This window comes from Paramormyrops kingsleyae, chromosome 6 (assembly GCF_048594095.1).
Source record: "Paramormyrops kingsleyae isolate MSU_618 chromosome 6, PKINGS_0.4, whole genome shotgun sequence".
Taxonomy (NCBI): Eukaryota; Metazoa; Chordata; class Actinopteri; order Osteoglossiformes; family Mormyridae; genus Paramormyrops; species Paramormyrops kingsleyae.
The window spans coordinates 32,396,752-32,414,160 of NC_132802.1; the positions used below are offsets into that span (position 1 = coordinate 32,396,752).

The following is a 17,409-nucleotide window of genomic DNA, read 5'->3' on the forward strand; positions in this document are numbered from 1 at the left end:
CAATGCAATATCTAAAAGATATCCTAACACAGCGATTCAAAGGCAGCCACATTAAATCAGTAGGAGTTCTACGGCATGCAAAGGTTTGGCTGTTTTGTGAATTATTTCAGTTTGGAAGAGATTCCACACAGCTGATTAATTCCTTTTTATTATGATATGGCACACACTATATGCATATAAATTATATGCATATAAATGAGACCATCACCACTGTGGAATACTGACACCTTTTGACATGAAGATGGCTATATCATGTGATTATCTAATGAGATTCATGTCTCTTTATCTTAATGAATAGCCTAAATATAAGGCTGCTTACTGATGAGTATCAGTTAACTGATTTCACGTTCATGTAAAAACCAAAATTGATGTAATCTTCTTATCCACGATCTGCCAGAGTCTCAGCATCTGTTGCACACTCTAATAGCTTTATGTGTTTAAATAATTCAGAAATCTTGGGACATAATTCGCATAAAATTTTTGTCATCACGGTCAACCCAAGCTTTGTATTAATAGACCTTGCATAACAGCATATCACTGGTTTGTGTATAGTAATGGTTTGCGTTTCATTTTAAACATGGATTTGATTGAAAGCAAGTCGCACACCTCACAATCTGAACATGCATGAAGCTCATTAGCAAACTGTCTTTTTTTAAAGCTGAATGTGCCCCAGTGGCAACATAGAGAGGATAGTAAGAGTCAGGAACTGCGGAGCATTGCAGTGTCTTATACCGGGGAAGCTCTTATGTGGCCAGAGCTCTCCTGGGGTCAAGTCCACCCCAGTCTGCAACATGCTGACAAACGATCAAACTGTCAAGGTCCAGAGAAACATCTGCGTGCCTTGCCCTCATGGACCCTACATCACTTTTATTAACAGTCTCTTGCACTATTAATGATTTCATGCCTAGCGGCATATGTGGTGGGAAGCATTGGAAAGGGGGGCTAGGGGAGGGATTGATTTTCTAAGATGCGCTTTGATCCTGTATAATCTGACATTGTGACGTGCGTGGTGGAGCATTCCCAGTGGGTTAATTGGGCCAACTGATTGATGCAGGCAGGACAATATGGGGCAGTGTGACACCCACAGCCGTGTGCCCCATATCGCAGGCTATTCTTGGGTTACAGGGTGCTTCTCTGCAGGCCTCCCTCTGAAGGCCCACCCCCTAGGAAAAGAATCAGTGACTGGTGGCGAAGGGCCACAGAAACTGACTTGCTGGTGCACAACACCTGTCAGAATTACTCGGGGGTGAGTTTCCGGAAGCCTCCTTAACGCTATGTTGTTCGTAAGTCCTATCTTTTTACATAGAACTTACGAATGACATACTGTTAAGATGGCTTCGGGAAACTCACCCCAGAGCACTTACCCTCACTGCTACATGTTACTAGGATATGTATTAATAAATGAGAAGAGGTCTCTTTTTTATTTTAGAGCAAATTTTAAACAAGGTGTATGATTAACAGGCAGATTGAAAGATTAACAATGTTGTTTTTATGAATAATAATAAAAATCAAATTTATTTTTCAGCCCAGATGGGAAAGCCTTCCGTTCCAAAGTGGAGCTGATAGCGTACTTCCAAAAGGTAGGAGATACCACCACCGACCCCAATGACTTTGACTTCACGGTTACGGGCCGTGGGAGTCCTTCGCGGCGTGAGAAGAAGCCCCCGAAGAAGCCCAAGGTCGTGAAAGCTTCTGGACGGGGGAGAGGGCGCCCGAAAGGCAGCGGCAAGGTGCGGCAGGCTACAGAGGGTGTGGCCATGAAGCGAGTGGTGGAGAAAAGCCCTGGCAAACTGCTGGTCAAGATGCCATTCGTCTCGTCGAAGACAGAGGTGGGTGGGCCCTCGGGACAGGCTACAGGCACCAAAACGCGGCCTGGCCGCAAAAGAAAGATGGAGCAGGAACCGCAAACTGCTCCGAAAAAGAGGGGCCGCAAGCCAGCCATGACCCCTGTCGCCGGCGGGATGGTCTCCAGCACTCCCTACACGACTTCCATCACGCTGGCCACCGAGGCCAAGAAGAAGGCCCCTAAGGAGTCTTCCGCAAAGCCGGTGCAGGAAACGGCACTTCCCATCAAGAAGCGCAAGACGCGAGAGACTGTGGAGGAGTTGGAGGCGCCCGTCACAGCGACACCGGTCGCTGCTGCCACAGAGACTAGGGTGGAGCCGGGGGCGGGGCAAGGGCTGGGGCAGGGGGCGGGGACAGGTGCCATGGCCGGGGTGGACGTGCTGGAAAAGGGACCGAAGTTGCCAAAAAGCCCGGGAAGGAAGCACAAGGAGGCGCCGGCGTCCCCGGGAAGCGGGGGCAGCAGTGGCAGCAGCAGCCCCTCCAAGACCCAGAAGAAGGAGCGAGCACAGCAGCACAAACACCATCACCACCACCATCACCACCATCCGCACTCGCCCCCGCCTCCGCCTCTGCCGCCCTCACAGCCGGCCCCATACCCAGCGCACGCACACCAACACTCCCACGGCCGAGCCACACAGGGGGGGGCTCCGGCTTTCCAAGACAACGAGCCCCAGGACTTGAGCACCCCGAGGTCCTGCCACGAAGACAAGCAGCAGCTCCTGGCCCACAAGGAGGTTGCCAGAGCCGACAGCTGTCCCAGCAGGGATACAGTGACCAAGACTCAAGCGGCAGCAGCAGTGGCCAGCGACCTGAAAGGCAAGCACCGGGTGGGCGAGGGGGTGGAGGGAAGGGAAATGAAGGACATCGTGCCCACATCAGCTGTGCCCAGGCCCAGCCGGGAGGAGACGGTAGAGTCCAGGACGCCAGTCAGCGAGAGAGTGAGCTGACTGACTTAACCAAGAGGGCAGAAACATGCGAAGGGTGGGAGGTGTTGGCAGTGAGAGCAGCAATTTTTTGAAAAAAGAGGAAAAAAAAGAAAAAAAAAAGGAAAAAAGTGTGTGTGCGTGTGTGTATATATATATATATATGTATAAACATATGTATATGTGTATATTTATGTATATATATATGTATATACATACATATACATGTATATATATGATAAAACAAAGGCAGCTGTTGTCTTGTTCTTTCTGTGGGTTGGGCTGTTTAACCAACAATGATAACGACAAAAGAAAAAACAGATTGCTTCCGGATAAATTTGCAAGTCTATTTTCAGCTTTAGTATTATTATTATTATTATTATTATTATTATTATTTTATATACCATAGGTTTTTTTTTTTTTATCCCATCAGACAACCCTTCTTATTGTTACTCCTTCAAAGCTTCAGGGATGTGGAGGATCTGTGAGGCTATATGCTTCTTTGGACCCCCAACCCCCCCCCCCGGATGATGAAATGCCACTCAAAGTCTTTGTCATTTCAGCACATAACAAAATGTAAAGTGTTTTTTTTCCCTCACTTCAGAGTACAAATTATTTTCACAATGTTTTATACACATTTCATATAACTAGCATAAATAAGGGAAGTCTATTATGTGCTGCATCAATCTTATGAAAACCTTAGCAACATCTTCAGTAAATGCTGTCACTCTCCTATGCTATTCTATAGCAGTGTTTCCCAACCCGGCCCTAATGGACCCCCATCCCAGCTCACTGTGAGCAAAAGCATGGACTTTCTTAGGGGCTCTCGAAAGACTGGGTTGGAAAGCACTGTTCTACAGTATGCTACTGGGGGAGAGAGAGGCGACATGCACAGAAAACCTTGGCTTTCTGCTAGAAGCAAATTACAAACTTGCCTGGTTACCAAACTTTACAACCCAGTGTTTGAACTGCATTAGAAATGACCCTGTTTAATTTCCCCCAAGTTAACCTCCGGAATATTTTTTCCGTTTTAGGTCTCCCTCTCCCTTACATTGTAATTTTATACGCCATAGCACGAGGACTGTGGCTTGTTATGATGTTCTCGCTAGAGCAGTAGTATGAAGTTTTTCAGCTTGATTTGGGTCCCACAGTCTGCGTGATGTGACGTGCCTTGTGATGTTCCATCTCCACTGAAGCTTTGAATAGAGATTTCATTTTCTTATTATTATTGTTTTGTTTTTTTTTGCCACAGTCCAATAAGAACTTCCTGTCAGCTGGTGAAGGGGAATGATGTCTGTACCCTTTCAGACTAAAAGTCTTTTAAGGAGCTTCCGTTTTGGGCTTTTAAATTCTTGCTCCAGTGCTAACTGTACAATTACCGCACACACTTAATCAAGATACCTTTACTGAAGCCGTCATGGGGCTGCTGATCAGCTCTCCGTTTGATAAGGTATGACTGTTATAGTGGAAGCCCATGCAGGTTGTACCTCTGCATTTTTTGGGATGAGCTCCAGGTAATCTCAGTCCTTATTTAGGGAAGCATATATTGAAAACCAATGTATGAATCTCCTGTTTAAAAATGAAAGTGAGTGAAGTTAGCATTGTATCGTAGTATTTCAAATATTTAATAGGCTGACATTCTTTTCTACGTGTATAAATAAAACTTCAGTGTGTTGTCACCTCCAACATTATGTGCCCCCTGACGGTTTCTCTCTGTCACTAGTTGATACATGAAGGGCAGTTTGCACTGAGACACGCAGGGGGCAGAGGAGACGTCACAAGCACAACATTAACTCAGAGCCGCTACTCCAGCTACCCTGGTGCCTAGGCTCAGCCGTTCCATGTACTTAGTGTGCAGGATGCGGCATCACCTCCGACTCGGTCCTCAGTGCCCTTGTTTGCCAATATTACTCCATCCAATACTTTTTTTTTTTGCAACAGAATTATGTTAGAAAAAAATCATGTTTGCGTCAAACTAAAGGCTACCAAAGAATCTTTTTTTTTTTTTTTTTTTTTTTTTTTTTAATCTCTTGTTTTATGTTTTTTGCCCATACTATCAGTGCCCTTCATGTTTGAATAAGGAAATTATTTGGATAAGTGTGATTATTCAAATAAAATTATTTAATAGTAATATGTTTTAAATGCCCATAATAAGTGTCATCTTGTTGTTTTAAGGTTGCTGGCAATGTACTTAACGTAAAAATCAATTGTAATTGGTATATGTACCATAATTACATACGTCTGTAATAATGAACAGCTGGGATATTTAAATTCTGCATTATTCCAAAGACATCATTTTAAGTACCTGAATCCACTCGAGGAAGTTCTTGTGTGTCATATGTATTTATGAAATGATTTACAAAATGTTTTAAAAAAAAAAAAAAAAAAAACTGTTACCTTCGTTGTAAGTGGTGAAGCACCTTTTGTTAAATGAATCGCGTTATCATACAAAATATGACAAGGAAGAATGATAGTACCTGAAATCTTTTAGGCCCTTTCCTGTTTTCAGCAGACAAGCTGTTGATTCACCAAACGCAATGATTTATGTTTCATGTCCGGAGGTTGAGACCTGTACAATATTTCAGTACTCTCTGTTTGCATGCTCTCGCATTCTGATTATTTCTCCGTTTCATTGTGAAGTTGGCTATTAGGAAATAAATAGGTTTAGTTTTGAGTAGTAATCCCAAACTGTGGGTTTAAAAGCAAAATATGTAGCACAAAATGGTTATGCATGCTACAATTTTGGAATTGCTTTGTTGATGCCACAGTCCATTCCGAGACAATGAGTATATGTAATTCCTTACCGGAATAGGGATCATTGTGCAGCATTGTGCAGTTGACATATTATAAACCAAAAGCAGCTTTTGGTTTCACAGCCGTGATGTGTCCTGCATCCCATATGCATTCAGATAGGACAATACATATTCAAGTGGTAGGTTTCGGAGCATAGTTTAGGTTTACATGCACATGTACATGCACAGACGACTGTACAGTGACTTCCATCTGCAAGACACTAACCTAGTGTGTGTATGTGTGTGTGCACATGTGAGACAGATGGTCAGATTGAGCTTCAGGCCCATTTACACTCCCAAAGATCTGGAAGAGACCTAAAAATGAAAAGAGAGTTCAGCAGACACTAAACTTCCAAGTCGTGCAAGGCATGTAATGAAAGTACGGATTTGGCCTTCTCATTGTTCTCTGTCTACCTTCTGTCTTGGTCTGTCTTGATCTGAAAACCTACCCTTTCTCTGGCTGCAGCTTAAAGTGCGAGGGCTCATTTTGGAGAGTCAGTGAACAGCAAGGGGCAGGACTTCTGGTTCATTGGAGTGTTCATCATTCTCTTCTTATGATTGCACTCTAGAAGATTGTACATGTATTTTTGTGTAGCTGTGGAACAGTGACTTCCTGGGAGTTATATATTTTGTCTTGATGGTTTTTATATAAAAAAACAGCAATGTGTAAATACTTATATAAATCAGAAGAAGGGACGGAGTAACAGGAAAAGACAGGTAAGCTACTTAGAGCTAAGATAAAGGCATCCTGTGTCATGGTTATTAAACCGATTTAAACAGCTTGTCTCCAGATTTAGAAATGGCAGGATTTATTGCCTTGTCTCAATTCTTTGGTTGAACAAATATCTAATTGAATTTAATAATTGTAGGGTCATATTGCAAGCACAACTGTTTCAGATCAATGTCTGATACTAATATTGTCCTGGGGGCCCACAACTGAAACCTTGGGTTTGGGATTATGGAGTTTATGGATTATTTCAGTAGATCCAGTAAAAAATAACCAAAAAAAATAGTAGAGCAGTTATAAAGCAAGTCTGGTTTTAAAATAGATGAAAAGTGCTGAAGAACTATTTGTGGATTTATCAATCAATCTGTTGTTTAGAAAAATCAATATGCATTCAATGGAGAACCTGCCTAGTTGCTTCACCTTGCCTTCATTTGGCCTGTTCTGTTTTGGGACGTAGATAACAATAGGTTACATTTTGGTTTAGACTAGTCTCAGGCTGTTCCATGACAATACAATCCAGGCAGCAAGTTTCCCAGGCTATTTCTAAAGTGACTACAGAATATCAAATGATATTTTATTACTGTGGGATATTAAAGTGTGAGATATTGATGTCTGCCACATTTTTAATATAGACTTCTAAGTGCATTTAGTTGCTTGACATAATTGGTTGTATAATGCTAATTCTGTATTGATGAATTACAGTAAAAAGACATTTGTGTTGTGGACCGGTAGGAAGAAGTAGGCTGAGAGAAGAAAGGATAGTCAGCGTCAGATCCACAGTCGTCCATTCTTCACTGATGTTTATTCATATCCAAGTCTTCATAAGAAATTAATCAGATAATGCCCCCTTTATAATGGAAGATTCCATAGCACCTGGAAAGCTGCGTCGTAATTGTGCTGTGGCAGTCCTCCCACGCTTACAATCAGCTTCCAATGAGCATGAACTGTCGTCTAAATAACTGCATGCTGGATCTCGTGCCGGGTGATGAGGCAAACAATACCACAACCGCTTTCTGTATTATAATCCACTAATGCTGGTGTAACATAAACATTTTTCCCCAAAATTCATTGTGCCTTATGCCTGTCTCTGTGGGCTAAAAATGGCAGGAGAGTTAGGACACGAGCGCGGACCCACACATTGGTGCATGATGTAGAGTCCTGTGAGGTGAAAGGCCTGTACACACACTCGGAGGACTAAGTCAGCCACAATGTGACCAAACCTCCAGAGAGACAGCGAGGTGATGCCAGATATAGCATGTCAGAGAGTGCTGCTGTTTTAAATGCCCCCGTCTGTTTTTGGTAGACGTAAAAGAAAAACAAAAAGACAACGTGCTGGATATCACACAAAGACAGGACAGACTATACATTGCAGTATCTTATCAGAGGAAGTAAGTCCAGTGTGCTCTGAAGACTCCACAATCTGCGTAAGAAAATAACAGGCTCAGATATGTTAATACGCAGATGCATCACCTGAGATATAGGGTAAATCCACCACAATCACAATGGAAGACATTGATTAAAAGATTAAAGCTGCTATTAGACAGCTTGTATACACTAGAAATAGAGAAATACTGTGTTTTAAGGCTCTACACACCTTTTTTTTTATAAAAAAAAAGTAGAGATTCACACTTGCATGGCGACTGTACACAGCTCTATTTATTAGGAAAGTTTTGAAGGCTTAATTTCAGCAATGTTTATCACTGTCACAGACCAGTATCTTAGACTAGTTATCTAGTGGCATCCTCTTTTCATCCTATTTTCTTGTTCTGGTATCTGTCTTAGTTTAAGAAAGGACATAACACTGACAATCAAACAAGTAAGTAGTTGAGATCTTTCAGTGTAATCCAGAACTTATTTGAACTCCTCATTAACGTATCCTCACAGCAACGACACAGATCCCTTAACGTAACGGGACAAAGCAGAGAGCTGAACTGAGCAGTGTGAGCGTGTCCTGCTCTCCTCCCCTCGCCTCCCTTCTCCCCCGACCGTGGCAGTCTCAGGTCGGGGCTCATAGGAAAAGAGCAATCTTGCTCGAAAAGGGCTACGTAACATTTTCAAATCTGAAGGGGAAAAAAAAAAAAAAAAAAAGCAGCACCTGGAAAAGCGAGGCGCCAGTGTCTGTGAGCGTGGCACTGCCACACTGTGTCCCCCTCCTGCGTGTGGCTCACTGAGCATGTGCTGTCTGCGTCTCTCACTGGTTTCCCCGGTGACTCCAAACGTACCATTTTGCAGAGCATCATTTCGAGCACTCGGTTACCCGGGGGCGCACTCCCCAGGGGACTGCGCCCCTGATCTGGACTTTGTGAAGTGGGGGCCTGAGGAGGAGAAGCTGGGAAGGACGCTGACACGACGAGCTGGAGCGATACAAGGGCAAAACTAACCCATCCAAGTAGGGCAACCATGGCCTGTAGTGGACAATGCTACACAGAAGGTGGAACCAATATTAACAAATTAATGAGTTAAACAAACAAACTGAAACCTCCAGGCATGAATGTTGATGCCATGTGGCTTCGATTACAAGAAGTAATCTCTACGAAAAGTGCAAACAGCCTGGCTGCAACAGAAGGGATAGTGCCTTGCTTTGGAGATTGACTTGGGTGATAGAAGTGGCCTTTGATTAAAGCTATAATCTCTTTCCAAATAAAGTAAACGAAAAGTCTAAGGTGGGCTGATTAAATATTTTCCCTATTAGGTTCTAATGGTGTTGCTTGTATTATTCTTCTTATTTATTTATTATTATTTTGAAACATGTTTTGCATATACATGATAACTTGCAACCTAACAAAAATATACGTCTCACCACATCAAGTATCGTGTTTTAATTCAGAGCAGTTGATTGCCAAATATTATTTCCTATGAGTAATTTGGTAAATTTAAATTGCTGTGATACAGCTGGAGGAAATTGTCCAGGACATATATTTGCTCAAGTATTTTGTTCCAACTGCTAAAAAACGATCTTTCCGTGTCAAGTTGCGATGAGTTTACAGCAGCTAAAAAGAATGCTGCCAGAGAGAATGCCAGGCTTGTTTGTATTTACAGCAGGCAAACACTGCGCCTCTTTCCCTCAAGCAGGCTGAATGCGGCTTGCGCTGAAAGTACTCTGGCTGTCATCTCCTCAGACGCCGTCTGACTCTCGTCGTTTGCCCCTGGCAGGCAGATGGCGAGCATTCAGCCCAGGCCGCGGTCGGGGCGAGTCGCTCAGCCTGCTGCAGCCAGGAAAGCAGCTGCTCGCTCCTGCTCTCGGTGTGTCTCCTGGCTGAGCCCCGGCAGCTCGGCGCTAATGCTGCTTTTAGCATGAGCTCTGCTGCTACAGTCGTATTCATTTGTTACGCTTATTTGAAGCATTAAAAAAAAATGTAAATAAAAATTTACAGCTACAAATAATTTTAAATGATTTACTAGATACAAATTTAGGCTTAACAAGTCCCAATGAAATATTTCCCAGTCATTAACGACATTGTCATAGTATGATGACTGTTAAATCCATTTCGTTTGAAATTTAGGTCTGTTATGTCTTTATAGAATAGTATTGTGCCTTGAAGTTACTATGATAATACTTTGAAGCTTTTTCCAAGCTTTTCCTTTGGGCATTTTAACTTTGAGTGTTTCTGGGGGAATTGAATATATAACAAGTTGGTGGAGCTTGAACATTGCCTGCAGTCAGACAGGCAAGTGCATTGGGGAAACATCTGTTTGAAAAGCTTCTAAATGGCAATAATGAATATGTCAAGACCAAGGTCTCATGTTGATTACTGATTCTCCTTAAAGTGCCCCTGGTTTACCAGATGCTTGTATGAATTTGGAGGAATTTGTTAGCAAGAGAATTGTTCTTCATTGTAGTTTTCAAACACCACCGATTCCTGGTTATTAGTCTGCTTTATTCTTTCTTACCATAACTTTACATACTATGAAATACTGAATGTCTTGACTGTGGCCAGTTCATCCAGAAGGGAAAAAAATAAAGGTAAATTTGCACTTTATAACATGTTGCCTGGCAAGACACCCACCTTTTGTACAGCATGTGTTTTTATCTTCCAAAGTAGGTTTTTTTTTTATTTTTTGTATTAATTTTATTATAAGTTAACAACAAAAGGGATGGGGGAAGTCTGTGTATCTGCAAAAACCATTTTAACAATTATTAAAACAATTATTAAATTTGGATGTCAAAGGTCACTTGTCATTTGCCCAGCCAAGCCCTTGCCTTCCTGAAACTGAAATCCATAGTTTGTCTTCTTTTATATCGATTTGCTGTGTTGTTCGTTGTGTTTTCCCTATATTACAAAAAGTGAATTGTTTCACTATACATAGCTACAAATTTTTTAAATAAGAAGAAAAAACAAATGTGCCACTCATGCCATATATATTTTTTGTAGCAAGGAAGACTAATCTTTTGTATCCTTTTTGGTTTAGGGAATGATGACACCCGGTGCATATGAAAGTAGGGGGTTACATGTAGCTGTCATCCAGCAGGAGTAAAAGATGCACAAACATAACGATGTTGACATGATGTAGCTCCTCTGTCACCTGGCCTTACCTGTTTTTTGACCTCTGCATCGGAATTAAGGAAAGAGGGGATTTTGGGGTGGGGTAGGCCTAAGTACCAGAGAGATTAACAAGACTAACGTTATTCGACAGCCAGGATGCAGACCCTGCTGGACAGTGTGTTGCGATGGCAGGTCTGGGGATAAATAAAGACTGCTTGGGCACAGAATGTTCTAGATTAGTGCAAGGGAAGAAGAAAAGATGTCCCTGTGCTTCCAGTTCCAGTATACCTGTGTGCTTTGTGAACTGCTGGAAGGGGCAGAGGGGGGATCTCCCCGTCCCCTTCTGGTCGGACATCACTTTCAGTAGCATCTCCAGTGTCGCGGGCACACAAGACTGTGGGACTGTACGGCAGTGTGCTGGAGAGCCCCCTCTCCGCTTCGGCGATGTCTGCAGTGAGAGGACGCACGCACGCGGCGGCAGTGGTGACTGAGTGACCTTTGGAGCGTCGTTAGCTGAAAATGAAAAGATTAGTTTTCCTCCCAAAAGCTGAAGTGGATGTCTACATCCTGAGTGGGCAGCGTGGCCAGCGTGAGTATGGAAAGCAGAGGAGCTGGCTTATAGCTTGCACTTTCAAGACCCGGCTGCAACACATTATGCTCTGTTGTGTTTCAATATTCCCATCTCGGCTCTTTTTTTTTTTATTTGCCCATAACACCTAGCAGTAAACTGTCAGTTTCCGGTATCTAGTTCTTTCAATGAAATGTTTCTGCATCCCATTGTATGTCCTTGTTCAACATCTTTGTTCCAGCGTCTTAAAGCTCCACAGAACTTCCCTTTGACACCCAGAGTGACCTCAGCAGAAGGTGTCATTACTCAAAAGTAGTATTTCAGCAGACGCTTTGCATCTGTGCCATACACATTGGGGAGCTTGAAACGATGGCTGTAACAATTGTGATCACTGTTACTATCCCTCCATTCATTTGAAAAGTTGTATATTCTGAAATAAGTGAATAAGTCTTTGCTGAAGTTTAACACAACCAGAGTTTGGTTAAGTTTGGAATGAGGTCCATAAATGATCCTGATCAAGAAACATTTTCCTCTTTGTAACTTTCATTTGAAATTTGCTGTGGTGTAATTTGTCTTTACATCATGATATTACAATGGTACTCCTTTGCCAGCAGAAAATTACCACCACCTATCCTACTTTTTATGCCACTTTGGTTCCAAATAATAAAGACCAAGATTTCACAAAATATACAGTCAGTTTACAACTCGAAAGCCCAGGTGATAATTCAATTTGTATTTTTGATACCAAAACACAACTAGATCTGTGAGTAGCGATGGGAAGAAGCCCACTATGAGCAAATTAATATGGATGATATAAAGACATTTCACCCATTTGTGAATATAGGAACTGTGAGTATGATGTACATTTTTAAAATGATTGATTGTATAAAGTGTATCAAATGATGGGGCACAGATGCTTAACTTGTATGGGAAAAAGTCTATTTATAACAATAATAAACCATATTAATTTCTACAACATTTTCAGAATTAAAAGTGAAAGATGTTTATTTGAGTAATCATTATAGATCCTTTAATATGTCAGCTAAGGAAAAATGAATTTAAAAATTATTTTTTGTAATTATTTCTTTAGCATTTCTGGGTGTTAACCTCTCTAACGTATGTCTTAAAAAGATCCTGATGTTCAGGTTGAATGGTCTTGCAGAATGCAGTGTTTCTGGTTCCAGGCCTCTGTCTGGCTTTGGACACCTGTCCAGTTCAACACATTCATGCTGTGCCCTGGGCGCATATTACTGCAGACATATTTTAATGCATCTGCAGGGCAGGGCTGCAGAACCCTGCCTGGCTCTCTGATGTTTTTCTACTGAAGTAAAGGAGGTTGATTGGCTGTCGGGCTAAGAGAGATTCAGACTGGCAGCAGACGCTGTAACCTGGCATGTACTGCCTGGCAGGAAACTCATACAGAGAAGCATGATTCTCTCAGCCACTTAAAGTGCAGCAGAAACAGAAGCGACATCCACTGGTTGTATATACATAATGTACATGCATACCGATGTCTTTCAGACATTCATTATGTTGTTTTAGTCAAACAAGTTTTGTCTTTTGTTAACTTTTTTTGTCTTGCTGTTCAGTAGAATATTTGCACTTTTATAGATGAAAATTGTGTATTAACGTATTCGTTGTTCTTTCAGCTTTTTAAATATTTTAATTTCTTCATGCAGTATATATATATATATATATATATATATAGAGAGAGAGTTTAGTGTGGCTAACCTGATTGAATATTTAATTATACAATATATACATAGGTATATACTGTATTAATGTTATCTTACTGAAGGCTGACTTACTGGGGTCTATATTTTTAAATATTGTGCTGTGAAATCCCCTGTAAGATTTTAGGTTTTTCCTTGGGATTTTGATTTTGCTGCCTTTGGCTGCCAAGCTGAATATGAACTACAAATATTGCTTTGGACATGCAGTTGTGCATCATACCACCATTTACATCATCCTGGGGATGAATGTTCCCGATACCTCTAGTTAGGTTTGTTGTGCGTTTTCATGTTTTCATGGTTAGGGTTTTATTTCCAAGGGCTTGTTTGCCTCTCGAAGGTTTGATAATCTATGTGTTTTGTTTTCAAGCTTAAAAGGGACCCATTTACACAGTTACGTTTTGGGTTAACAATGCAAACGTTCAAAAAGTTTTTAAAAATTGCTATGAATTACGACATTCTGTAAAATGCTTTTACTGCACAGTACAAAGCAAGCAAAGAAATCACCCCAGGCTTTAGCCTTTAGTATATAAAACGCACATCTAAAAATCTGCTGCCTCTATTGAAACAACAAATTACACTAGGTTTCTCTTGAATGCTGCAAATTATCCTAAAATCTGTAAAACTGATCCATATTCTAAAAGAATGTAAATTGGTAAACAAGGCACTAATGTCTGGTGAGTGGGCAAGTCGGAACCATCCAGTGGATACGCAACACTCCCATTTATTTATATATTTGTTAAAAACCATCCTTCCTACTTTGAACTTTTCATTAAATTACATATATGTTTGCCATATCTTATCACCACTATGTTATATCCTCGATCTTTGAAAGAAATTTATACCAAAAACTTCCAGTGCAATGTGGTAATTATACATTTTTTCCTGCTTTTTAGGGATCTGTAAATTGGTATGTTTGCATTTCATATTTATTTAGTATTTATTCAGACATGCTGCTAAATATGTGCAAAGGCTCAGTAAAAGCATGCAAATTCATATTTTTGTATAGTTGCAAACCAATAATAATTTGAAATCTGAACATTTCTAGCGTTACATCCATACTGTTCTTTACTCTGTTATTTTTACCACTGTGAGCTTCTGAAAAATGTTACACAGAATATACCCAACTTCCAAATGTGTAATGGACTTCTCTAACTGGTTTCTCATGAACTTTTTGCAGTTTTTCCAAGGATACTATTGGCAGGATTTCAGATAAATAACATTTCCAATGGGACTCACCTAATGTTAACACATCAATTAATGAATATCTGTGAAATCCATTGGTTGCTCTGTGAATATCTTCTCAAATTGGCTGTTTTCAGAACTGTATTACTTCCTTTTTAGTTGTTGAACTATTTTGCACCCACACCACACTGCTATTCACTCTTATTGGATACATGCTTACACCAAGGAGAACAGCTGTATGTGACTGAATGTTATCACTGCATTGTGTAATGCTTCTCCTGTGCAGCATAGTTGAATTTGATCCAGTGACCTTTATGAAGAAGTTCAGGGGACCTACTCCTGTTCACTGTGTTGCTTTAGTAGACAGAGTCCCTCACTCTCACTGTTTCTTGCTATCGCACATACACAAAGCCCCAGAAGTAAGAAGATTATGTCAGTGACCCAAAGAGCTCAAAAAACTGCTCTAAAATCACTGGGTGAATCACAGGACTTTTTCAATCACAAGCAGTCAAGTTCTTTAATGGATGAATAAAATGTTTGTGGGTCCCTAGATAGTGAAATCAAATAAAAACAGGTTGCTTCTTAAAATTTTCAGATTAATAAAGTATCAATTATTTTTCTCATAAACGATACCTGTAAATGGTGTCTCTAAAGTGGTAAATGGTGATTCAAAGAATATTTGCATACCTTGAAAAGTTTTTATGAGGTCATATGTTTATTTTTGTAAAATAATTGTTCTGATATTAAAAGCTGAAACTAAACAATAGCTTAAATTGTAATTGTAATTATTATTGAATAGTGTATTGCTAAAATATATGATGAATCTGAGACTGTGTCCTCCTTTGTCTTATCTCCCTCAGTAAAAGTAAACCCCTCTCAATCCCGCTTTCCATGTATTCTTTTATTTGCACTGTATGATCCATTCAAAGGCCAATATTCCTGGAATTTGGTGAAGTGCCATTTAAATGCTTTTATTTCAATTAACTTAATTCACAAATATAAGCTGAAAACAAATAGCTAAAAGTTACAAATTACATTAATAAGGAGTCAAAGTCAAAGAGGAAAGCCATGGAATGTATTTTGCTGTTCCCATAACTATTGATAATGCTTATTTTTTACACAAAAACTAACAAACAAAAAAAACACAAACTGCTTTCTACCGTAAGATGTAATATTTAAGAATTTTACATGAACACAATACTGCTAAATCCACATTACTATTGTGCATTGTGTTTGACATACACACGTACACCTGTGCTTATACATCTCTTTAAACTGTACATGGGTAAAAAGGAAGTATGGTGACTGGTGATGAGAATGCATCAGACTATTTCATGACCTCCAAAATGAAAAAGTTGTGACTGCCATTTGAACTTAGTTGGGGAAAAATTAAGAAAAAAAACATCATGGGTATAGACAAATTTCTTGTACATTAAAAAGCTGGAAAAGAAACGAATCTGTAGGCTCATTTCCTGTCACGTCTTTAAGTAAAATGTAGTCACAAAGCAGTGGGACTTTTTGGAGTAGTCATTACAGAACTTACAATCAGGTCTCAATTTACAATACTAATTAGAGCAATGGTATCTTGCGTTGCTGTTACTGTTTGAAGGCCTTGACTGTTAGATTGGGCTTGAAGCCTTAGAATGGTGAACATGCCAGGAAGATTCCCATTTTATAATACTTGTTAGTAGTGGTTATAATATTGCGAGTGATGCAGATGCCCCAGGAGGCAAATGAAACTGACGTGAATGTTACTAATTTCTAATTCTAAAAGAAATCACTGTGGAAAAGGAAATAGAGCGTGTAGGGTAATTCCCTATATATAGAGGGAAAAATAACGTTTTAATCCCCTTGCGGATATTTTTTTTATTTGCTTCGGTAATCTCAGGACTCCCGTTTCCCGCTAATGTTGGGACAACCGATTAGTAGATCGAACCAAAAGAAAATGACATAAGAGCCTAGGGATAACTGGACAGAGTAAAAAATAACTCCTGCATCACGAAGCTGACTTGCAGACACCTATGAAAATAGTAGGAATATCGATTTGGACAGTAGACGACAGGAAATCGTTTATTTTGAGCATTAAATTTAAGTGCCATTAATGTATACATTTGTAATATTTGTACGACATTTCATAATATACATCATGTTATACAGTCAACTGTAATAATTTAAAACGTGCAATAAGATAACTGGTTTATGATTTTTGATGCATGTATGAGTTTAGAAAATGTATCCTAATTTTGGATTTTTGTTTAGTGTTTTCGGAATCTTTTTTTAATAAAAGTTGATGACTTAATTAGCACTTTGACAGGGCTGGACATAGATACTCAAAATATATATTTTCTGATTAAAACCGCAATTGGTAACATAATCTAAAGGATAAAATAATGATAAATTTAAGTTACACTTGTTTAAATTTGAGACAAGTATCAAGTGGTATTCAGGCATTTAAATAAGCTGCGGAAAAAAGGCAGTACATAATACCTTGTAGTTTTCGTATAGAATAATACTAAAGTCATAGCCGTGTTAATCGGACGTATTTTTGTATGACAGCTGCACTTGTACAATATATCTAATATTTTAAACAAACTACCATATTGCTGTAGAATAATGGATAAACGGAGATCTTTATTGATTTGCATTTTTCGATTACTTTAAAACAGATAAAGAGCTAATCTGGCATGAAAAACTAGCATACTCCGCGACCTACCGGTAATTGTGACACCCCTGGCCCAACGACCGGAGAGTATTAGCTAGAGTATTAGCTTCTCAGTTAACAGCTACTGTATGCTCTGATCACCTCTAACCACATAAAATAACTGGTTTCTATTTCTGTAGCCTACAGTAAATAACTGGAGAAGCGGTCGGGAGCCCACATATCATGTGAAGCGATGTTCAGCAACGCGCCGGGTGGCCGACGTACCATCGTACTCCGCATTTCGGCAAACGTCAGAAAACCAGACTGGCTTTCCCAGTGCAGCCCCATTTGCTTGGCTAACTGCACAATCGCACATCTTATCTCTGTAAGCTACATCTAAACTTGGAAGGAGAATCATTAAACTCGGATGACATTTCGTTAGCGTCAGCTTGCACTGCACGTTTGGTGTTAAAAAAAAACAAAAACACTGCTGTCATTTTATAAGGGCTCCTAG

At 40.2% G+C, this 17,409-nt stretch overlaps 1 protein-coding gene across 5 annotated transcripts in view; it reads left to right on the top strand.

The window, feature by feature from the left end:
- Nucleotides 1–15,134, top strand: part of mecp2 (methyl CpG binding protein 2) — a 41,347-nt gene extending 26,213 nt beyond the window's left edge. For all 5 annotated transcript variants that reach the window (XM_023835887.2, XM_023835885.2, XM_023835884.2 and 2 more), the window contains one exon: nt 1,526–15,134. In XM_023835887.2, the coding sequence (XP_023691655.1) occupies nt 1,526–2,792 (1,267 nt within the window). In that variant the 3' untranslated portion in view covers nt 2,793–15,134. The remainder of the gene's footprint in view (nt 1–1,525) is intronic.
- The last annotated feature ends 2,275 nt before the right edge of the window (nt 15,135–17,409 follow it).